The 23497-nt window shown below is 44.4% G+C and overlaps 1 protein-coding gene across 3 annotated transcripts; it reads left to right on the forward strand.

The window, feature by feature from the left end:
• The first annotated feature begins 228 nt into the window (after nucleotides 1-228).
• Nucleotides 229-23371, forward strand: atm (ATM serine/threonine kinase). 3 transcript variants are annotated; one of them, XM_070905440.1, is made up of 64 exons: nucleotides 229-300; nucleotides 455-573; nucleotides 1098-1243; nucleotides 1395-1559; nucleotides 1722-1887; nucleotides 1989-2227; nucleotides 2721-2890; nucleotides 3062-3240; nucleotides 3430-3801; nucleotides 3922-4125; nucleotides 4349-4450; nucleotides 4651-4885; nucleotides 4966-5097; nucleotides 5279-5404; nucleotides 5613-5702; nucleotides 5835-6021; nucleotides 6432-6625; nucleotides 6708-6787; nucleotides 6903-7058; nucleotides 7372-7447; nucleotides 7743-7885; nucleotides 7997-8114; nucleotides 8262-8432; nucleotides 8623-8798; nucleotides 8911-9154; nucleotides 9478-9593; nucleotides 9759-9885; nucleotides 10049-10248; nucleotides 10369-10543; nucleotides 10950-11108; nucleotides 11276-11408; nucleotides 11486-11581; nucleotides 11672-11843; nucleotides 11955-12096; nucleotides 12228-12404; nucleotides 12588-12769; nucleotides 12830-12854; nucleotides 12993-13078; nucleotides 13240-13398; nucleotides 13579-13687; nucleotides 13977-14065; nucleotides 14193-14295; nucleotides 14508-14656; nucleotides 14770-14874; nucleotides 14981-15100; nucleotides 15303-15537; nucleotides 15641-15811; nucleotides 16002-16121; nucleotides 16805-17022; nucleotides 17223-17430; nucleotides 17555-17680; nucleotides 17866-18006; nucleotides 18644-18782; nucleotides 19026-19108; nucleotides 19555-19695; nucleotides 20471-20587; nucleotides 20814-20963; nucleotides 21089-21254; nucleotides 21417-21503; nucleotides 21697-21811; nucleotides 22164-22227; nucleotides 22332-22474; nucleotides 22606-22608; nucleotides 22662-23371. In XM_070905440.1, the coding sequence occupies exons 1-64, from the start codon at nucleotides 229-231 to the stop codon at nucleotides 22840-22842; spliced, it is 9294 nt and encodes a 3097-aa protein (XP_070761541.1). In that variant the 3' UTR covers nucleotides 22843-23371. The 3 variants fall into 3 exon arrangements, with proteins under 3 accessions (XP_070761541.1, XP_070761539.1, XP_070761540.1); XM_070905438.1 differs by lacking the exons at nucleotides 12830-12854; nucleotides 22606-22608 and having other exon boundaries at nucleotides 10049-10269; nucleotides 10366-10543; nucleotides 12588-12765; nucleotides 12973-13078; XM_070905439.1 differs by lacking the exons at nucleotides 12830-12854; nucleotides 22606-22608 and having other exon boundaries at nucleotides 12588-12765; nucleotides 12973-13078.
• The last annotated feature ends 126 nt before the right edge of the window (nucleotides 23372-23497 follow it).

Consider the following 23497-nt stretch of genomic DNA (forward strand, 5'->3'; position numbering starts at 1 on the left):
CAGAGTGATATGCAGGAGTTAGGTTCACTGGTAGCTATTTAAACTGTCATTTCATATAATTAGTTTGTCAGTAGCGCTTTGGAGAGGAGAGCTGATACCTATTCTAAGTAACTGTAGTGTAGGCACAATGTGGGCGACTAATAACATAATCTCTTGTAAACATCCTGTCATGGCAGGTAGAATAGTCGACACTGATGAAAGCTGTGCCCTCATCCACTGTGAAGCACAATGAGTCTGGCTCTTCATGATCTCCTGGTCTGCTGCAAGGGGCTGGAGAGTGACAAAGCTACAGAGAGGAAGGTAATCACAGCTGCGCATGAACTGCATTTTAACAATAGAAGGAGATATAGTACACCAAGCCTTTGTCAACTTCTCTGGAGCCAAGTTTAACCACGAAGTGCAGTATGAATACTACACTTGTGTGACAATGTGTGTCCTCTCTTCACGCCTCCAGAAAGAAGCGGAGCGCTTCAGACGGGTCCTTCAAACTCCAGAGGTTGTGCCGGAGTTGGATCGGATCTCAGGACTTAAAGCCAAAAGCTCCAAGCAACTCACGTGGGATGCCGTTTTCAGGTGGTCTGCCTCTGCGTATTTGCATGTTTGTACATGCACAACAAAATGCATGTAAGGTTAGCTAGTGTAATACGGGTCATGTCTGGGTTCTGTGTGATCTTATTATATTATCTTTACTTAAGCTCGCAACCTTGGTGTTTATTAGTTGGTACTTTGCCTGCTAAGTGAAAAGGTTTAGTTTGTTTCTGTCTTATCAATTTAGTTTCACTTTTGTTTCTTTGCATCATTCACAAATGAGTTGCAGCTCACTGCCAGGAACCTCACTATGCTCAGTAGTCAAAGGGAAATTTGACATGCTGTGCTAAACAATACAGTAAATATGATGGCTTTCTATATTTAGAATTGCTGATTTATTTCAAGCTGTTTCACAAGAATCTCTTCTCATTCCATGTTGTGCAAGATTCCTGTAAATTTTACTTTAAAACTAAGAGTGTTGGCTTTATTAGGTTCACTTATCTGCCAGAAGAAATGATGAATAAGCAGTTTCTTTTCTGTTTTGCATGCTCTCATTTTTTCCATGTCAGATTTCTGCAGCGGTATGTCCAGAAGGAGACAGAAAGCATGCAATCAAGCAAATCCAACATCACAGCAACCACTCTGGCCATACGGCAGAAGAAGATGGCTGATGTGTGCAGCTTGATCAAATACTTCATTCGCTACGCAAACAAACGTAAGGACACTGTCCATGCAAGAACCAGTAGTAGGTTACAATACAATTTTAGACTGACTCATTCATCTGAGTGGAAAACAAACAAAATTTTGAGCAGTCAGTTTGAACATGTTGTAGGGAGTGTAGTTACAGTCTCTCTCTCTCTCTGCAGGCGGGCCTCATCTAAAGTGCAGTGAGCTGCTGAAACATGTGATGGAGGTCCTGCGGAGTTCATACAGCTGTTCAGCATATGGAGAAGATTATAGCAGCCTCCTAGTAAAGGACATCCTCTCTGTCCGCAAGTACTGGTGTGACATAACTCTTCAGCAGTGGCAGAGTCAGTGGGATATTCATCTAAATTATATATAAATTATTCATTAACGCTGATCTTATTTGTCGTTTTGCATTACACATTGTTACTACTGTTGTCTGATATTGTAATACCTTTTTGGCTAATCACTTTACTGAATCCCCGTTTGTTTATTTTTGTGATCCTTAGGTCTTTTGGACTTGTACTGTGACTTTTTCCACTCTTCATCCAAGTCCATCAACCGTGTTTTGGTGAGCAGAGTCATCCACACGGTGGTGCAGGGCTGCTGCATGCAGACCGATGGATTCAACGACGCTCTGTTCAGCTTCTTCTCCAGAGCACTGCTAAATGCCAGGTGAAGACTTCTACCAGCATTTGAAATTGACTCGGTCTGATAATCCTCTCAGACATGACACACTTATTGTTTTCTTATTTGAAATCATATGATCCTCTTAGGCAGGAGAAACACCTGACTGTTTTGGAGCACCTCGTCTCGGCTCTCAACATCTTCTTGAGATCCGCAGCCATGAACTGTCGGATGAGGGTGTGTCACCTGGGAGAAGAGCTTCTGCCTTCTTTACTGTATGTCTGGGCCGACAGGAGGCCCAGTGTGGCTCTCAAAGAGGAGATTGTGGAGTTCTTTAACCTGCAGATGTGTGCTCACCACCCCAAAGGAGCCAAGACACAGGATACAGGTAGACTGAGCTTTCCTATTTGTTCTTAGAGGTGGTGGAACCTTTGGTTGTCCCTTTGGTTGTCCTTGTATGGTATACAGGCTTTACTGTGGGTACGGTTCCACTGATTTGACTGTTCCAAGCAATCGAGAAAGAAATGTGACTAACTTAATCTTCAAATATCAAATTGCACCTCCAAGGAAAGATTTCAAGAAGATCAACTGCGCTATCGAGTTATAACAATGTAACTGTGACAAAAAGTTAATTTAAAATAAAGATGACTCATTGTGATGGATTACCTTTCTCAAGCTATCTTTAGAAATTTCATTAACTAAAACACCATAAAATACAATTTCATACCATGAAATTATTAGAAACAAGTGGCTTTTCTCTGTTGGCAATAATATGAACTCATGATTTAAGGAGAAGTTAAGGAACTAAAACGTTTGAAACCACAGGTGTGTCCCTTTAAATAAATAAACAACCAGAGTTGTCCCCCCTATTAAAATCTTAGGTGCTCATGCTGAGGACTGGACCAGGTGGCGGAGTCTGCTGTACAACCTGTATGATGCCTTAATCAGAGAAATTAGCCAGATAGGCAGCAGAGGGAAGTACGTCACAGGGACCCGGCACATAGCTGTCAAAGACAATCTCATTGAGCTCACAGCTGACATCTGTCACCAGGTAACAGAGCTCAAGTCTCAAGTAATCATACAGAAAATCAATTTTGTATGATGTAAATGTGTATGCAATTATATTTGCATTTTTTTTAGCTAGTTAGCTAATATAAAATGCTGTATATGTCTATAAAAAATATCTGTCTTGACACCATTATATTTCCTTTCCTGCATGTAGCTGTTCAGTGACAATAATGACACCCACGTCTTGGAGGTGACCCAGGCCTCCCTCAGAGCCACCCACATGGGCAGTCCCACCCATGGAACAGCCAGCAAGCGACGGCGCATCGATCTGGGCTGGGAGGTCCTCCGGGACCATCTGCAGCCTCAGCATAATGACTTTGATGTCATACCATGGTATGAAAATCACAACACAATCAATACCAGAACATTAAAGCTAAACAAGTTAGTACTGAGTACGGCCGCTTAAAAATGGCCTCTATTGATTTTATTTTGTGGTACAAAGTAGCCTGTTGTTTCTCTGATTGTACCCACTCAAGATCAAGGACCATGTGAAGATATTCCTCTTTCATTTTCTCCATTCAGGCTGCAGGTCACTGCAGTGCTCACCTGTAAGTACCCGTCCATGGTGCCCAACCAGGAGCTGGTCCCGCTGCTATCAGTGCTGCACCAGCTCCTGGCAGAGCAGCGGAGAGGAGAGAGGGGGCCGTACGTGCTGCGCTGTCTGAGGGAGGTGGCCCGGTGCCAGGCCCGCTACCCAGAGAGGGACCAAGTCCACAGGACGGAACTGGGCAGGCTGTGGGGTCGGTTGTGGGCCCTGGCTTTGCGAGGGGTCAGCTCACCACAGACAGAGGCCCTCAGCCTGGACCTGCTGAGCTCTATTGTCCACGGTGGACTAATCAATATGGACAGAGAGTTGTGGAAGCTCTTCTCTGGATCAGCATGTAAACCGTCACAGTGAGTCTCCGCCATAAATGTAGTCTTTGTTAATCTTGAAAATGTGTCATTATAATAAATGTTAAGTACCATCCATGTTTTCATGTCTGTGTTCATTAGTTTTTTCTGTCTTATCCACAGGAGTGCTGCTCTCTGTCTAGCCCAGGCGCTGCTAAAGTGTCCGGTCCCTAAAAGTCTCATCTCGAGCTCAGGGTGGGACCATGTGGGGGTCGCAGAGGGATCTGCATCGCCTAACCTGAAGGAGATCCTCATAGCCTGGCTGCTGATGACTGATCAGAGCGATGAGATGGAGGAGAGCTCCAGACCTCACCCCATCATTTGCAGGTTGGCACTGTGTTGCGTTTCCATGTTAACTGTGGATTTATCTGACTTTGACTGTAGATCATTTTATCCTGGTCCAGTACTTGCTTCTTTAAGATTGTAATTGTAATCTGCTTTCATGTTTAAATGATGGGAAGCTCCATTTGCAGACTTGTGTTCTCCAGAGGATGCACAGAAAAAGATAAAGGTCTGTAAATGCAAGTTTATGTTATGATCTTGTGTGCAGAGACTTCCCTTACAACCTAATAGCCAACATCCTGGTCTCCCTGACCTTTAAAGACACAAGAACTGGCCTGAAGTTTCTGCTGGGTACTGAAGGAGTAGGAAGGTGAGGGAAATGAGTACCAAAACCACCTGCAGTGATAACAAATGTACTCCTTGCACCCCTGTTTGGCACAATCAATGTATCAATTGTTTTTTGGCATCATTATTAATACTCAGCCAGTCATATTTGATATTGAATTCATGCTACATTGGCATACAACTCTCCCTGTCTTCTCTTTACTTATTGCCATGTCATTTTTAAAGTGCCTTTTTTCAAGAACAACCCTCATCCAATATCAAAGACAACCTGGAGGAGATTGAGAGGCTGTACTTGCAGTTCAGCTTCAACGCGCTGCCCTTAGCGATGCGAGGGAGTGACGCGTCGGTGAAGGCAGCTTCAACTGACGGCCAACTGGCTGCCAACCCCGGCCTCAGAAACAAGTTGGAGCAATCCCTGCTTTGTGTGGCCGACAACTTACTCAACTGCTACTCTCCTGATGTGAGTGTAAGTTAGTGCTTGTGTGTCTGTGTAGTCGTCACAGTGACAAACTGGTATTTATTCTGATTCCCCCTCCACAGTCTCAGTCCACCCCTCCAGAGTGTCTGGTGCGCTGTTTGAGTCTGCTGACCAGTGTTCTAGCTGGCTACATCTCCACCGGGTTTGTGACTGAGGAGGAGGCCTGCCGCTCACAGCTCTTCACTAAAGCCAAGGTATCAACCAGACGTCCTGTGGTGATTAATCATCACAGCCTCTTAAACATTACGGATATTAGTAATGTTGAAATGTACCCCTACTCCATATTGCTATACATTTATGTGCCCTAAATTACAGTTGAAATGAAGTACGAGATGAACTTTAAATCTAAGGTTGTCGCTGTGTTCTCGTTACCAGGCCCTGGCCCAGGACTTCAGCGGTTTTGTTTCTAGTGTGAAAGTGAAGATGACAGAGGAAGGAACCATGAGCACACTGAGATCCATCATGAAGCTGTGCACGCAGTCAGCAAGCAGAAAAAACAAGGTGACACAAGGCTCCATCATCACAGTATGCACAAGGCTGATATCAAACCGCATTTTGACGAATCTAATGAACGTATTGACAAGTCTCTAACTGCTGAGCTACAGCCTGAACCAACCACCAGCTGGACCACACCCTAGACAGTCCATTCAAAATATAGTCTGGTGTCAGAGAGCCTTTTTTGGAGTAAATCTTGTCCTTTCTTCTGCAGGATAACGTGTGTCCCATCTCCTCCAGTCTGTTCATTATGACTCTGCCGGCCAGTCTCCTCGGTGAACTGGCTGAGATCTGTAAACTGTTGGTAAGTGGCGTATATAGTACCTAGCAGATTGGAGATGCTTGTGACCCGAGGATAAAAAAAATAGAAAATCTTCTTCATTTCAAGTGCAGAGAGCCGGCTCGCTGAATTACTTTTACTTCTTTGTCTCTTCAGTTAAGCAGTGTTTCTAAGAGAGTCAGTGTTGTGGATGAAGACGACCATATGGATGATGACTGGGACATGAGCAGAACTCAACAAGGAGACGACATTGACCTGTTTGATGAGGGCGAAGAGTCAAGCAGCAGCACCAGTAGGAGCCACAGGCAGAAAGGAGACAACAGTGATGCTTCCTGTGGGCCGGGTAAGAAGGGGTCACTCGATCACAGTAGACTAAAATGCAATGAAGCCACAATCTACAGCTTTGCAGAGTCTTTGTTAGTTGTGTTTAATTTACAACACTGTCTTTGATGGCTTTATTTTGTACTTTGGTCTACTGAGTATGACACACCTTAGTGCTGTTTTATTGTTATAAATATTATTAATGTAGTAAACGTAGACTTTCACTCATAAAGGGGATCCAGTGGGTTTGATTGGTGGTTGTGCTAATACATGTTGATCCAAGTCTGCTTACTTCAAGCAGAGGAAATTAAAGCAAAAAAATGTGCGATGTATTGTTTAGGTTGTATAATAAACCAGACACCAACAAAGCCATGTTAGCTGAAGTTGCTGATCATCAGTGGATGACAGGTAAATGGTTCTGTCCTCCATCAGGTGCAAAAAGTCTGTTAGCAGACGATCATCTGGCCCACCAGGACATGGCTCTCCTTGCAGTCTTGGAGTTCCTGTGTGAGTGCGGCTCTGTCCTGCCCGTCCACGGCCTTCTCTTCAAACCACAGGAGGTGCAGCGCCGACTGCTGCTGCTGGTGAAGCAGATCGACTTCAGCAAAGCCCTGCACCTCAACATGGTGGGTAGCAGCTGCTGTGGAGAGTCACGGCTGCAGTGGTAATGATGTTTCAGCTGAACACTAACATCTGGTTCTCTTCCAGTATCTCGTCCTGTTGAAGAAGCTTCCTGCTGAGGACTCGCTCTCTCCAGAGGAATTTGACTCACTGCTTTGTCCTCTAGCGTAGGGAAATCTCTCTGTGACACAAATGAAATCTAATTATACTGATAATAATAACTGATACTAATAATACTCTAAATGTATTTCACCTAATCTGTTTGTTGTCCTTTATTTACAGGGACCTGTGTTCTCAATACCGTCAGGACCAGGAGATCTGTGCTGCCGTTCTGCTGGGTTTGTTACCTTCCATCAGGAGCCTGGTGAAAACCCACCATGTGCCAGAGGAAATGAGACATGTTCAAGGATCTCTGCTACAAGTGGTGTCTGGATTCTGGTTAGTGGCCTATTTTTACAACATGAACAGATGCAGGATTGGTCTTTAAAAGATAATGTGAACCTTGTCCTAAAATGTAGCCTCTGTCTGTGGCAATGAGCCTTCAGTCTTCCATGGAGGGCAATCACATGTAAAATGTGCCTCCTCTTGTAGTCGCAGGAAAGCAAAGTCTTGTCAAACTGTTCTATTTTTGAAGGGATAGCTACAGTATTAGACTTTGAAAACACAAGTCATGGTTTTCTGTATCCACTCTGTCATAATATGTCTACAATTCAGTTTCTGACACTAACTCAACCACTGTGCTGCGTTTCAGTGTCCTGAGCCGAACGGGGAAATGCACGGCATCTGTACGAGCTGCTTTAGTGCGATGTCTAGTTGGCCTGTTGGAGGTAAGCTCTCACAGAGGTTTTCCTGCCTGCGGTGGGGAAATATTATTGCTGTGTTTTTGTATGTATCTGCATAACAAGGACATCATGCATTTCTGTCTTTTATATCTCATTCTGAATAAATGACACAAGCCAGACACTTTGAGACTCTCAGCCAGACTGGAGAATAAAAAAAATGTGCCACAAAGTTTCCTCTGGAGCTCTCCTCCCTCTTTCTCAACTTTCCTGTATATTCTCTCAGTTAAATAGCAACACACTATTCATTCTGTTAGCACCTGTTTTCTCTCCCCTCTCACAGGCCGACCCGTGTTGTAAGTGGGCAGTCCTAAGTATGAGAGGGCCTGACAGGGACGAAGATCGTCCAGTGTCTGTCATCCTTCCATCTCATCTCGCAGATGCCCACCACCAAGTCCGCATGCTGGTAGCCACGTCAGTGGAGAGGTACGCTTTAGCTGGGGGCTAACTTGGCACTCCTGATTAATTTTACAGAAATTGGAAGTCATTAGGTGGATCATAGATCTGAATGTCACCATTATTCTCTTGTGTGTCCAGGCTGTTTCTGGAGATGAGACCAGAACATTTGGATAAGAGGAAGATGCTGCCGCTTAAACACCAGCAGGCAGCTTTTGAGACTGTTTACCTGAAGGCTCAGGAAGGAATGAGGCGCCCAGTAAGTTCATTAGGTTTTGTCATAAATCAGGAATAGTTTGTGTGTGTGTGTGTGTGTGTGTGTGTGTGTGTGTGTGTGTGTGTGTTTTCTGCCTCTGTTTGACTGTCCTAATTCTTCTTTGTGTCTTTGTGTGTGACCCTTTCACAGAAAAGCAGCTCTTCAGAGGACCAGCAGGACGAGTCGTTTAACCGCAAGGCCACCCTGTTGAAGAGTTTGTCTGTTGTACTGTGTTGTAGCCCGATCTGTGAAAAACAGTCTCTGTTTGCCCTCTTCCAGTCCTACAAGGAGAACAATGTAGAGGAACAGCTCATCAAAAAGGTAACGATTTAAGGGCCCCATGCATTGTGAAAATGGAGGTTCAAAATGCTAATTTCTTGACAAATGAAGCTCACTTTGCATCACTAATCTGACACTTGAGTGTGCTCCAGTTGTCCTTTTCCCTATAAAACAATGAGCTACACAAAAATCAGAGTGAGATGAACTGTTTCTGTCTGTCTTTATGTCACAGATGCTGTGCAGTGTATCCAGAGCGCTGGGATACAGGAGCGTGAAAACATTTGTCAGCTCTCACTTGTACTATCTGGTAGCTGAGTGGCTCGCGCAGAGACAGTCTGATGATCGCTACACTCTTGGATCTTTCCCCTACACCCTCCTAGACCACGACACAGTCAAAGATTTCTATAAGTGAGGAAATAAACTTCTTATTCCTTTTCATTCTCTCGATCTCACATTGAGTAAAATGCAATGATGGACAGTTTGATTATATTAGAACATTCCCCCCTTTTCTCCCTGAAAGCTCTTCCTACCAGGTATTGATCCCCCACCTGGTCTTCCTGGATGACTTTGAGCAGGTGAAGTCTATCGGCAGGTATCTTGAGAAGGACTGGAGAGAGTTACTGGCCGACTGTTTCCCCAAGATCATGGTCAACATCCTGCCGTACTTTGCCTTGTCTGGCCAGGATGCACAGTTTGCACAGCAGAGAGAGAAGGCCCACAGAGTGTACAACCTGCTCAAAGACGCCGACTGTCTGGGCAAACAGGTACACACAGCTGTATAACCTCAGCCTACATCTACATCTGGGGTTAGACTTTATATTTTTAATGCAGCTTTTGTAGTTTGATCACATCATGACGCATGATTGAGCAATAAAAATGATTCACTTTTGAAAACAGTGAAAAGAGACAGCATGGGAAAACTAATACACTTAGCCACTCTGGGCCCATCCAATACACCGATCTGAATCCCATTAGAATTTTCAGTGTAAGCTACATCTGCAGTGCAAAAGGACAGAGACTTTTGTAACTGTTGTGAGGTTTCTATAATTTACTGTAACATGACATTTGTTCCCATGTGTGTCCGCAGCAAATTGACAACCTGATCCACAGTAACCTGGCGGACATAGTGGTGGAACTGCTGATGACTCTGTACGAAGGAAGTGGAGCTGAAGGGGACAGAGAGGACCTGAAACGCTTTATAGGGTATTGGTAGTTGACATTTACCACGATTGTATTTATTTCTTCACTCATTCATTGTGATGACAATATCCCAGTTTCATCCAGGTTGTTAATAAAGGTATTTTTTCTTTCTGTCCATCTAAGTTTAATAGAAAATGTATGACTAAATGGCTGTTTAATGCCCCTCAGGGAACTGGACCCTGCACCAAACCCACCATACTTCAGCTCTTATGTCATTAAAGCTACACTGGACTACCTCAGCAAGTGTCACAGTGCAAACCACAAGTCTTTGGTAGCCATTCTGTCAAAAACTCCGGTGAGCTGTTTGACGTATTCCCTGTGTGGATCTTCTTGTCTATTGTTTTGCTCTTGAGTAGTTTTGACTCTTTTAACCTGTTTAGCTGTTTGTTGAGAGAGCTGTTTTCCCTGCTCTGTTTGATATTGTCGTATCATGGTCGTCTCTTTTTTTTGTGCTGTAGATTTCTATCCAGAGGATTCTGCTGGCGGTGTGTGAAAGAGCGGCAGAGACGACCAACAGCTACGAACGCCATCGCATCCTCCTCATGTATCACCTGTTTGTCAACCTGCTGCTCAGAGAGGTGAAGGACGGCCTGGGAGGAGCCTGGGCCTTCGTCCTCAGAGACATCATCTACACACTCATTCACCATATCAACAGCAGGTTGGTGCACACAGACACTCACAGTACATGTACACATGCAGTATTACACATACTGTGTAGACACAAGCCGCTCTCGTCTTCCTTGACAAAGTCAAACCAGACTGTGTTTCTCATCCTCAGACCGGTTCAGTGTGATGAGGTTTCTAACCGAAGCCTTTCCCTGTGCTGCGACCTGTTGACATCTGTGTGTCGGGCAGCTCTGCAGTTCTGTGATGATGCTTTAGACTGCCATCTACAGGTCATCGTTGGGACTCTTACGGCTCAGGTGACCAGCCGGCCTTCCATCTCACAGCAGGTAAGTAACAGGGAGTCAATTATTCATAGATTATATGAATCATGTATAATTCATTGAAAATGCAGAAAATGCAACAACATGATGAATTCAAGTTAATATGCATTATTACAGGTATGTTACCTAGTGAACCCACTTCCTTTGTTGTAAGGGCTTATTTAATATACATTTTTCTAAATTTGTTACCATTTTAGAGAGTTTTTACATCCACAGTCACTTTAAAACCACAAAATCCAGACATCCAGACACAAAGGTTGGACCGGTTGATAAAACCGTTAACGTTTTCATTATCAAGCTCCCCTTGACACTTTAGGTGGTTTAGCATTATTTCTGTCTGAGATACAAATCTGCCCCCTTTCAGCATTTGTGAGCCGCACATTGTCATTTTCACTCCTCTCTGGCCCGCTAGGTGCTCAGTCTGTTGCAGTTTCTCGTGATAGAAAATCAACAGAAGTTAAAAGGAGCCATCAGCAGGTTGGAGCCTTTTCCTGACCTCCCTGAATTCAGAGAGCTGCGGTCCGTACAGCACAAGCTCAAATATAACACTGGGACCTTTACGCTGAGACAGGTAACCAATATCCATTAGTATCATGCATCCAAGCCATATTCCTTTGATGCAGATGTAGCTCTGATTCCTCAGTGAATCGAGGGGTGGAAATGTCTTGGTTATCAATGAAAATTAACAATCCAACAATTTCATTCCTGACCTATATCCTCCATGTTTCCCTTTTACAGGAGATAGCCCACTTCCTGTCAGTGACGTCCTGTGACTCCTTACCTCTGACCAGACTCGAGGGGCTGAAGGAGCTGACCAGACAGCTGCATGACAACAAGGGACAGATCAGAGAGCTGCTCAAGGAGTGCCACGGTAGGTCGCCAGATGAGGAAAGTTGTGGCCTATTTTCTAATGAGCTTGTTCTAAATGTTCTCTCTCTCTCTTTGTAGCTGACCCCACTGACAGTGTGCTGGTGAAGCTGGTCCTCAGTCTGCTGCAGCTCTGTAAGCTCGCAACCAACCACCCCGGAGGAGCCGACATCCTAGGTATAAAATCAGATCACTTCTACAGCAACAGTACGCTGTGTTCTCGGCCATGTTTGGACTGTTTCATCACTTTCAGTTCTTCTCCTGCAGAGGCAGCAGGCAGCTGTCTGGGAGAATTGGGCCCTGTGGATTTCTCCACCATCGCCCTGCTTCATGGCAGAGACCCCCTCTATGAAAAGGCCGTGTCTCTCTTCACCTCCACTGAGTCGCAGAGTCTGTATATCATCCTCAACTGCATGAACAACGCGCTCACTCAACAGCGGTACGGTGAACCCTGGACCTCCAGTATTTAAAAGTTTATTGTACGTGACAAAGGAGGAGCGAGCAGTTTGTACTGATATTAACTGTGTTCTGTGCTGTGCTTGTCTGCCAGTATTGAGGTGAGGAAGGCAGCCACTCAGTGTGTGAAGAACATCCTCGCCACTCAGTCTGGAGTCGACTTCTGGGAGCAACACAAGGACAACAGAGACCCCATGCTGGCCTACCTCAATCCCTTTAGAAAGGCCAAGAAGAAGGTGGGCTAAGCATGTTTTTGTGTCCAAACATTGATTTTTGTATGTGTACCACTGCAGTTATCACTCTGCATGATATGCACATGTAAACGTCTGTGTCCGCCCAGTTACTTCTGACTGTTGTCCTTAATTAGGAGGCAGATCTGGACGTTGAGGAGAGTTCGGAGGCCAGGGAGAAACTAAAGAGTCAGGAGTTTTGGATTCCCCAGGCAGGCGGCCACAAGGCCTGGCTGAAGGCTCTGTTCACTGCCCTGCTCGACAGTGGAGGAGTCAGGAGTGAGGCTCTGCTACTGTCACGACCGCTGTGCCTGGTGAGCACATGGAAGTTATCTTAAGAACTTGTACCCTTCATAACTGCACTGCCTACATCCACATCTTGGATTGTGTTTAATTTCTATATGAGCTTTAGAGCATTTTGTAGTTCCAGAATGACTCCACCATCTAGTCCAGAGCTCCAGATCTAACTGCACCTTATTTCCTCCGTCTGTCTCCAGGTGTGGGTGGACTGCTGTCAGAGGCTGCTGCCCCTCATCATTCACTCCATCCTTCTGGACGACTCTAATGGTTCGTGGAGGGAGTTGCTCTCCTCCCGCATTCGGGACTTCTTCAGCTTTTGTTCCAGAAGTGCTCAGGCCTCCAGTCGGTCTGCCACGCCTCTCAACTCTGACTCTGGTACGTTTTTAGAGTATGACAAGCGATAATGATGATTTATCGTTCTCTACAGTACTTACTCCAGTTCAGGGCATTTGTCTGTGGCTTGTGTTCACAATCACATGCTTACATTTTGACAGTGAATGGTAGTGATAACTCCTCACATTCAGGAGTCTGTATGTTTTTGGGGTTATTTGTATGTGGTTTAGCATTTGTTATTCTTTACAGAGTCAGACACTGCCAGCCAGGGCTTGCACGACAAGACCTCTTTGCGCACCATGCTTGCTGTTATTGACTACCTGAGACACCAGCAGAGACCAGTGGAAGCTGATAGGTTTGCAATGTTGTTGTAATCAAATGTTTTATATAAAAGTAAAATGTTCAGGAACTCTGCCTTTTCTATTTGGCTCTTTATCTGATTTGCTCATGCTATGGCAGACTGATGTGTCAATGACATGCAGTGTCTGAGAAATACACACTGCATCCTTCTTCCAGCAACTCCTGTGGCACGGTGTGTGAATCAAACTTCTGGCTGGAGCTGAACTACCTGGAGGTGGCCAAAGCTGCTCAGTCCTGCTCAGCACATTTCACTGCCCTGCTGTACACTGAGATCTATGTCGATAAGATCAAAGCTAACATGGAGGAAAGTCGCAGGTCTGCATTTCTTTTACATGGGATTTTAATTCATAATTCTAGCTATCTGTCTGATTCATAAACAATTCCATTAGATTCTTTTAATTTCATGAACGTTAAATCACTTTTTAAATGTTTTTGCGTTTTGAGAGTTTTATCAAATTCTCCTTTTTGTGATCCATGTATTTACCAACTCTGCAGAACCAAGTCCAGAGCAACACGTAAGATCAATTTTGAAGAGAACAGCCAGACCTTCACCATCTCCAGCCTGACTGAGAAGAGCATGGAAGACACCAATATCAGTCTGCAGGTCAGTTCTTTAAATCCGTTTTTGAATTAACACGTTTGCTGTCTAAATGAACAAAACAAAGCAGCCAATTTACATTTCTCGTTCTGAAAAATGTCTGCCTGAAAATAACAGTTACAGCTTAATTGTTTATTGCACAACGTGAGTCCAGTGTAATGACAGCTGACTAATGTGAGTTACCAGAGCTAAACAATATAATGTACAGCAGTTGGGCACAACAATGTGAATGGCTGTAAAATAGTATGCAATGACGTGTGTTAAAATAATTTTTCCACTCATTTGTTCTTTGTAGGAGCTGCTGATTGAGGTATATCGGAGCATCGGAGAGCCTGATAGTCTGTATGGCTGTGGTGGGGAGACGATGACCAGTCTACTGACAAGGTAGTCAATAAGTAGATTAGGCATGGTAGCGAAACCTACTCACCTTCTTTCACTATATCACTTGTTCCCTGCTGTGTTCAATCATTATTAGGCACTTCAAAGCTGGTTTTGTCATACTAATTTATAGGATTCGAACCTATGAGCATGAGGCAATGTGGGGGAAGGCCCTGACTTCATACGACCTTCACTCTACTCTGCCCGAGGTCACTCGACAAGTGGGAATTGTGGAGGTAAAATAATTAAGAGCTGCATTAAGGAAATACGCCTGTCTCCTCACCAGAAAGTGGAGATGCTACGATGAAGAGGGTCCCATTCACTTGATCAGACACTGCAGATTTGCCCAAATACAGTTTTCATGTCTTGTGTCAGGTATTAATGCTCTCAACACTGTGTCATGCAGCCTCTTTAGTGGTGATGTTCTCTCTCCCCGTCGCACCAACAGGGCCTGCAGAACTTCGGTCTGAGCAGCGTCCTTGCCACCTACATGAGGGGTCTGGAGAGTGAAGGGGTGGAGTGGGGAGCTGAGCTGAGAGAGCTCCGCTTCCAGGCCGCCTGGAGGAACATGCAGTGGGACTGTGAGCTGTCAGAGAGGTGAGGGTATAAAGAGCTGAGAGTGCAGAGTACACAAAACACAACAGCCAGAGAATCAGAGGCACTCTCTCACTTAATACCTCTTTTCCTCCAAATCTAATTTGTTGTATCAGGAGTGAGAAATCCAAACCTTGCTTCCACGAATCAATGTTTTGCTCCCTGCGAGCACTGAAGGACAAAGAGTTCTCCACATTTGATGAAACTATGAAACAGGCCAGGTGCGGTAGACATTTAGACACTCTTGAAAAATCAAGTTTGAACTCCAATTCACTTCTCCACTGGCAAAATAATTCAACCATCTGTGTGCTTGTGTTGTTTCCACAGGGGTGCAGAGGTGGAAGAGCTGTGCAGAGGCAGTCTAGAGGCTGTGTCTTCTCTGTACCCGGCTCTCAGGGACCTGCAGAGCATCAGGGAGCTGGAGAGTGTTAAACAGCTCTTTTCAAGGTGATGTCAGCGGTCAAACAAACAATAACATCATAGTCATTAACATAGGAAAGAGTCCTGAGGATTTATCGGCAGAGACCAACTTTTTTTAAGGCCTTATTTGAGTGGAAGCCTTGTTCGCTGCCATCTTCGGTTAGGCTGATGGAGGTATCTACTGTAGAGAATTAATTCACATCATTCCTAATCAATATTTGTTTATCAGGCCCTTCTCAGATGTGACTCTGAGGGAAGTTTGCAGCCAGTGGCGGCAGCACTCCCAGCTGCTCGCTGACAGTGACTTTGCTTTGGTGGAGCCCATTCTGGCAGTTCGCTCTGTGTCCCAGCACACCCTGATGTCCAGGGTGGGAGACCCCGACAGTGCCCAGTACCTCAGCTCTGTGCTCACTGACCACCTCATGGAGCTCTGCCGACTGGCTCGCAAGGCTGGGAATACACAGGTAGCACCTAGTCAGATTTAAGACAGCGTTTCCTTTTATTTTCCAAGTGAGTATGATCAGAACGGGTAACTGCAGCACTCACAGTGTTGTGATTCCTGTCCAGCTGGCAGAGCGGGCACTCTTCCAGATGAAGCAGCATGGTGGTGGAGGGTCCTGGGCATCGTCCCCTGTGCCGTCATGGCAACTGGAGGAAGCCCAGGTGTTCTGGGCAATGGGAGAGCAGGAACTGGCCCTGGGCCTCCTGAGACAGAAGATACACAAGCTAGAGGAAAAGGTGAGACACAATCACACAGACTCAAATTGAACAGCTATTTACTTCTTTTCACATTGTAACAAATGTAACACAGTAAGACTGAGCCATTTCCAAACATCACCATCTTCATCATCATACATCAGATTCATTAAATCCAAAACGTCAAGAGGCTTCATTGAACTATTTTCTGTGGGGGGGTTTTGTTGACCAGGTGGACTTAAATCCTGCTCTGGCCCCAGTCTACACCAAGTGCCTCAGGCTGTGTGGTAGCTGGCTGGCTGAGACCTGTCTGGAAAGCCCTGGAGTTATACTGGAGAAGTACCTGGAGAGGGTAAGAGGAAGTTAAAAGATAATAGACCCGTGTTACGGACGAGGATTAAGCCTTGTTTCAGTATTTTAATGGATATCTGCTCAGGTCAACCGCCCAATATCACAGTTTTCATGCAAAAAACAAACAAACAAAGAATCTGCTACATGTTCATGAGTGGCTAAAAGTTCATCTCGTTCTAACAGGAATCTGAATATATGTAACTTTATGAGTTTCTGGAACACCCTGAAGTACACACACATTCGTGCCGATTCAGCAGGCGTCCCTCAGAGAAATGAATGAGTTATTACCCATCAGCCAGGCAGTGTCCGGCCACCCGCTCTCATATACACTCACACACACATGAATTATTTATTTATGTCCAGATAAATAAGGAGTAGGCCCAAATACATAAATATTAATCTTCTGCAAGTTTATGTCCTCAGGCTACAGCAGATTCATATGGACACATTTAAATTATTCGTGTGTGTGTGTGTGTGTGTGTGTGTGTGTGTGTGTGTGTGTGTGTGTTTGCCTGTACCTGTGTGCCTCTATACATTGCCACTTACCGAATGAGGCCACACTGTTTAGTACTGATCCAGTTGAACGAGTCCTCTGTTTTTACGTTTTTGCATCGATACCTTTACCTTACATTTTAGTTTTCACTTCACTGTCAGTTTTATTTTGACCCTGTGCCGCTCTCTCAGGCAGTGGAGGTGATCGAGGAGGAATCAGGAGTTCAGGACTCCAGGCTGCAGAGTCAGCGGACGGAGGCCTTCCTGTCTCTGGCCCGCTTCTCTGACGCTCAGTACCAGAGCATCGACAAGTACATGAACTCTTCTGAGTTTGAGAACAAGAAGGCGCTGCTGGAGAAGGCCAAAGTAGAAGTGGACTTGATCAGGGAGCATAAAGTGATGTCCAACAGGTCTCTGTTTTAAAAGCACTGATTTTTCTTACACGACAGCAGGGAAAAACTGGATCCTTCATGTAAAAAGATGCCCTTTTAATACTGTACCTCAAATAACTGACATGTACTTAAATAATAAAAAGCGATTGGGAGACTGGATGCACAGACAAAAATCCCAGCCAGTGTTGATTGTACTTGCTCTCCCTCTGACTTCACAGGTACACAATAAAGGTGAAGAAAGAGCTGGAGCTGGATGAGACAGCCCTGTCCAACCTAAAGGCCGACAGACAGCGTTTCCTGTGTAAGGCGGTGGAAAATTACATCCAGTGTCTGGAGCAAGGTGAGGAGCACGACACCTGGGTGTTCCGCCTGGCTTCACTCTGGCTGGAGAATGACGGCGTTAAGGCCGTAAATTACACGATGAAGGTCAGAAAAATGCGCCTGAATTTGCTTATTTTCGCATTTGATTTTGGGATAAAAGCCATTTTGCAAAATGGAAGTTAAGTGCTTTTAATTTTCTCAGGGCGCCTTCACATGTTTTGTGTTCCAGAAAGGGGTGAAGCAGATCCCCTCCTACAAGTTTCTGCCTCTCATGTATCAGCTGGCTGCTCGTATGGGGACTAAGATGGCCACTGGCATCACTGAGGATACGGGCTTCCATGATGTGCTTAGCGATGTAATGCAACACTTTTTTAATACACATTAACAACAGTATATCATTGGTCTCCTGCAGCCATCTACAGTGTCCCTCAGTTCCTGAAAAAGCCAACCTTGTATCAAATACAAGATTTTTGCTTGATACAGATAATGGATTAAATTACTGCCTTTTTGTAAAAAAAAAGTTGTTTTCTCTCCTCGCAGCTGATCTGCCGAGCATCTCTGGAGCACCCTCACCACACACTCTTCATCATCTTCGCCCTGGTGAACGGCAACAAAGACGAGAACTTTTGTAGGACCCGGCTGTCTAAGAGCGCTCCGCGGCAGCCCTCGCCATTTGACCTGGTGCGACTCTCATTAAATAATGCTTAACGCCTATCAGCGTAATTATATATTGACATTTATATGCCAGGTATTTCATATTAGTACACGATTCGTCACATGTCCATGATGTAGGAATACAAAGAGAGTAGGGCTGGATTATTCACACAAAATCAAAAATGACAATGTTTTTGTCTAAAGTGATAATGAGGATTGTCTGCTTGTTGCTTATCGCCAAAGAATTTGTTTACCTTGAATTGTTTTCCACACTTACTAAGTATTGATTAGTTGCATTACTGTTTATATTAAACAAAGACAACATAGTTCTGTTTGAAATAGATGTTTACTCTGGCCTGTGCAGCTCCTGCAGGCTGGCAGTCCTCTGTGCTGTGTGTTGTTTGCACAAAGCTGCAATTGCAAAGTCTGTTCGTGAGTTTCATCACTGGACCCGGGAATATAAGAGCATTATGAATGTTGCTCTTACAGTAGGTGACAGTTTCAAAATGAACGATTTCCTCCTAAAGAAACAATTTAAAGTGGATAAAATGATATGGGACTGGGACTCATGATATTCATTATGTTTTCAAAGCCCTTCATTTTATTCTACAGTGGTTTTATTTTATACCACTTCTCTTTTACAAGCAAAGTTTGTCTCGTGCAGGAGCGTTCAGATGTGGCCCAGAAGATCATTAGTGCGATCAGGAAAAAGAGAGGCGAGATGATCCGAGGGATCGAGCGTCTGTGCGATGCCTACATCACTCTGGCTTACATGGACGCCAGCAGGCACAAGAATGAGAAGAGTGAGTAGTCGGAGCACAGCGATGTACATAAACAAACACATTGGATGGCAATTCAAGGATTTCTATCCTTGAAATGTCAAGAAATTCTAACATTTATCCTGATTCTACAAACTTAGGCAGTTGGTGTGAAAATCATTTATAGTTTTTTAGTGGCTTACATGGACAACTCTCTTTGCCTTACCCCCAAATGTGTGTATTATATGTCCAGCTGCTCTCATCCTTTGTGTCCTTGGTCCGTTACAGAGGCAATTCCCATCCCAGCTGATCAGCCCATCATGCAAATCAAAGACCTGGATGAGGTGGTCATCCCCACAATGGAGATCAAGGTGAAAAATGAGGGAAACTTCTCAACTTTCAATATCCCCGAATGATTGTTTGGAGGATGGGATGACAGAGGTGGGATTGTCAACTGAAAGAGGAGATTGATTTGATTTAATTCGATTGTCCCATTTAGTAGATTTGATTTGGCTGATATTCTAGTGGATTGTCACTTAGAATCACAAAAGCAGGTTTTTATTTCTTTACATCGTGCGAAAAAAACAAAGATCTTAGATTTTGTGTGCCGAGTTCCTTGAGCTTTGTTGGCACTAAATGACACATCAGGTACAGCCTTCACAAAACGAGACATTTTAACCTATCAAATACATTTTTGATCATTTTGTTACACCACAAAACTCCTCCAGACCAAATCAGCTCCACCAATGACACCACATGTGCACATGAAATATTTAACACTCTTTACCAAGTGTGTTTTGTTTCATTGTGTAAATAGGTGGATCCATCTGGTTGCTATGATAACCTGGTGACCATCAGATCCTTCATGCCCCAATATCAGCTGGCCGGAGGAGTCAACCTGCCCAAGATCATTGACTGTGTCGGCTCTGACGGCAAGAGCAGGAGACAGCTGGTCAAGGTAGGTGTGCCTGTGATGTTTGTCTTGTTAGAGGTATGCCTTTGATTCCCTGGGTAAGTGCAAAGTGTGTGTTCTCGACTATACAAATCCCCTCTCTTTGAAGCCAAAGCTGCTGTCATGTGTGATTAAAGCCTGACCGGCCCTGACGAAGCCTTATCTTCAGTTGTTTTCCATTTCAGTTTGGCTGTTGGTAATATAATACAGACAAATACAAAGTTTGTTGGATTACAAACAAAGTGCTTTCACACCTTTTTGTACTGAGGACATTCTTCAGGAGACTGTGTGTGTGTGTGTGTGTGTGTGTGTGTGTGTGTGAGAGCGCATGTTTGTGTGTGCGGGAACACTTATCAGCCACTTAAAGGCTAATAATTCACCACTTAGACTGTTGGGAGAGTCATGGTGAAATAACAGTTTTTCCGATCATTAACCTCAGTGAATTCTGTTATTAGATTAAAATGTTATCATGTGACCCCCCTCCCCCCCTTTTTTTTATGTCTCATGGATAAAAATGTGTTGAATCATGAATCACATGTAGATTTCATTAATCTCACAGCTGCCCTTACTGAGTCTTGTAGTTGCTCAATTGTGGAAAATATGGCTCTGGAAAATTGATGGGAATGCTATGCATCAAAGCGAAAAGACGAAACGACACAGTTCTTGTATCATAATGACTATACTGTTGGTAAAGGATTTAAATGGCTGAATAAATGAGGCTCCTGGGTGCTACAGTACGCTATATGTTCTCCAGTGACCTTTGCCCTCTTGGTGTGAACAGGGTCAGGACGACCTGCGGCAGGATGCGGTGATGCAGCAGGTCTTCAGCATGTGCTCCATGCTGCTGCAGCGCAACACGGACACCCGCAAGAGGAAGCTCAACATCAGACGATACAAGGTCACACATGATTTATTTACTCGTGTTTTTGTATTTAAACCTTTGCTCCTTGATTCAAAGAGAATAATAAATCAGGACTCAGTTGTTCTGTTGCATATTTCCTTTGATCTTTGTGTCATGGACTTGTAATTCCCATATTTTCATCATCATCAAAGCGGTTTGGAAAAAAAACCCCACACATACACTTGCATCACCTACTTTCTGACTCACTCGTACTTGATCCCAGGTGGTGCCGTTCTCGCAGCGCAGCGGCGTGTTAGAGTGGTGTTCTGGCACGGTGCCTATAGGGGAGTTTCTGGTGGATCCCAGTAAAGGAGCCCACAAGCGCTTCAGGCCCGGGGACTGGACCAACCTAGCCTGCCGCAAGAAGATGATGGTACTGGTCTTTGCCAGTTTTGTTTAATTTTCTGTACAACGGCAGACCCAATCAGAACTGCGTGTTGAAACTGCACTCTTCATCCCTCTGAAAGTAACTCAAATTCTGTCGTGCTGTCGTCACAGGAGGCCCAGAGGCTCGCGTTCGATGAGAAGCTCCAGGCCTACAGCGAGGTGTGCAAGAGCTTCAGGCCGGTCTTCAGGTACTTCTGCATGGAACGATTCCTGGACCCCGCGGTGTGGATGGAGAAACGGCTGGCTTACACTCGCAGCGTGGCCACGTCCTCTATAGGTGCGGACAGATCTGCGTGTTCACCCCAGGCCATTTTAAGATAGATATAAATTATGACAGGGAAACTTTAATTCATTAAAGTCATCTTGGGGATTTGAAATCGCAGATGATTTTCTCTTTTTAATTCAGCCAATGAATTATCTTTGTGTTTTGTGCTTGCAGTTGGCTACATCGTGGGCCTGGGTGACCGACACATCCAGAATATTCTGATCGATGAGCAGACTGCTGAACTGGTGCACATCGATTTAGGTAAAATTATTCTCATTAATTTTATTTATGTAAACAGAAAAAGTTTCCTCTGTAAACAATTGCTGTGTGTACGGAGCTTTCTGTAACTGTTCTCAAGCAACACGAAGCAAAGTCTTCTGTAACTTTTCAGGAGGCCTTTCTTCATGGTAACACGTGCCTTTCACTGTTTCCTTTTCATGCATTCGGTGTTCAGGTGTGGCCTTTGAGCAGGGGAAGATCCTCCCCACCCCAGAGACCGTCCCCTTCAGACTGTCCAGAGACATTGTGGATGGGATGGGCATCACTGGAGTGGAGGGAGTTTTCAGGAGGTGAGGAGGAGATCACGGTTCTCTGACATTCAATAATTATAAACCAAGACTGATGGGAAGTCGAGCCTGCAAATGTTTTCACATCCCCAAACCCCAAATGTAGTTAACTACAAGGAAAAACAGAACTGACTTTTTTCCAAAACATACCACACATTTTAAGATCGATTTCTTACCTGAAATGTGTGAAAATCAACTTGCAGTACCAGTTTTTAAAAAGTTTTGTGGTGCCTTCAAGAACACACAAATTAAATATAAAAATATAAATAAATACAGCTACTTAAACAAAAGGAAACGTAAGCCATGGATTAATTGATGATTTTTGGGCTGAACTTCTCCTGCTTTCTCTGGCCAGATGTTGTGAGAAGACTATGGAGGTGATGAGGAGCTCTCAAGAAGCTCTGCTGACGATTGTAGAGGTAAGAACGTGGGACAACTCACCCACACACAGACACAAACGCCTCTTAGCTACTCACGTTAAGCACTGCCTCTGTGTGTTTCAATGTGTTCATGTGCTGTATAGGTGCTGCTGTATGACCCTTTGTTCGACTGGACCATGAACCCTTTGAAGGCCTTCTACCTGCAGCATGACGAACAGCAGGAGCTCAACGCAACGCTCAACTCCACTATGGGGGGAGATGACATAGGCAACCACCGCAAATCCAGGTGTGTGTGTGTGTGTTACGGTTCCTCCACAGGACTCGACGTGCATGCATGAAAAATCTATTTGACGTAATCTTAAATGGCTTTTAATCCTTTAATTTCAAAATAAGAGCCCTTTCAGTGATGTTGTAGAGCAGGTTATCTCTCTCTTGAAGCTCTGTCTCATCACCTTACACTCTTCCTCCTGCAGTGACAGTCAGAGCGTCAACAAAGTGGCGGAGCGGGTGCTGCTGAGGCTGCAGGAGAAGCTGAAAGGGGTGGAGGATGGCACGGTGCTCAGTGTGGGGGGGCAGGTCAACCTGCTCATCCAACGAGCCATGGACCCCAAAAACCTCAGCAGACTCTTCCCCGGCTGGCAGGCCTGGGTGTAGACCTGAGAGAAGATACACTTGGGCTCATTCAGTTCATGCATCAAACAACAAGTGTAGTGGACTCATTTTCTTCTTCTCCTCTGTATAATGACTAGAGGCAGTTCTTGATCTTTGCTTGTGCCAGAGAAACTCCCATTCTAAACTTTGCCACAGATGTTACCCCTCAAAAAACAATGCTGCTTTTACCTGTTGTTGAAGACATAAAATCACCACAAAGCTAAAGTCAGAACAGTGCACGGACACTTTGCAAACGATCTTTAGAATATAAACGTATATAAACGTGAAGACCAACAGTTTTTTGTTTTTTTTGCTGCAGTAATCTGTGCAGTAATCTCAAAAAGGAATTTCAAGACCAAAGATTGTTCCTGTATTTTACCCAATGTGATGTGAATGTTTTTATACCGTCAACTGTTGTATGAATTGATTAATTATTGGCAATGAATTCCCAAAACTCTTTACTATGAATATATGTCTTATGAATGTATGATGTGCCTTTTGAATAAAGTTCACTTTAAATTCCATTTAAATCCTTTTTTTTCACTTCAACTGTTTGTTTGTTAGCTCAGTTCTTTTTAATATTGTGTTGTGCTGTAATTCTCTTGGCCATTTAGAAATGTATGATGTGTGTAAAGATTTGAACTATTCAACAGCAACT

Source organism: Enoplosus armatus, chromosome 5 (assembly GCF_043641665.1).
Source record: "Enoplosus armatus isolate fEnoArm2 chromosome 5, fEnoArm2.hap1, whole genome shotgun sequence".
Classification (NCBI taxonomy): domain Eukaryota; kingdom Metazoa; phylum Chordata; class Actinopteri; order Centrarchiformes; family Enoplosidae; genus Enoplosus; species Enoplosus armatus.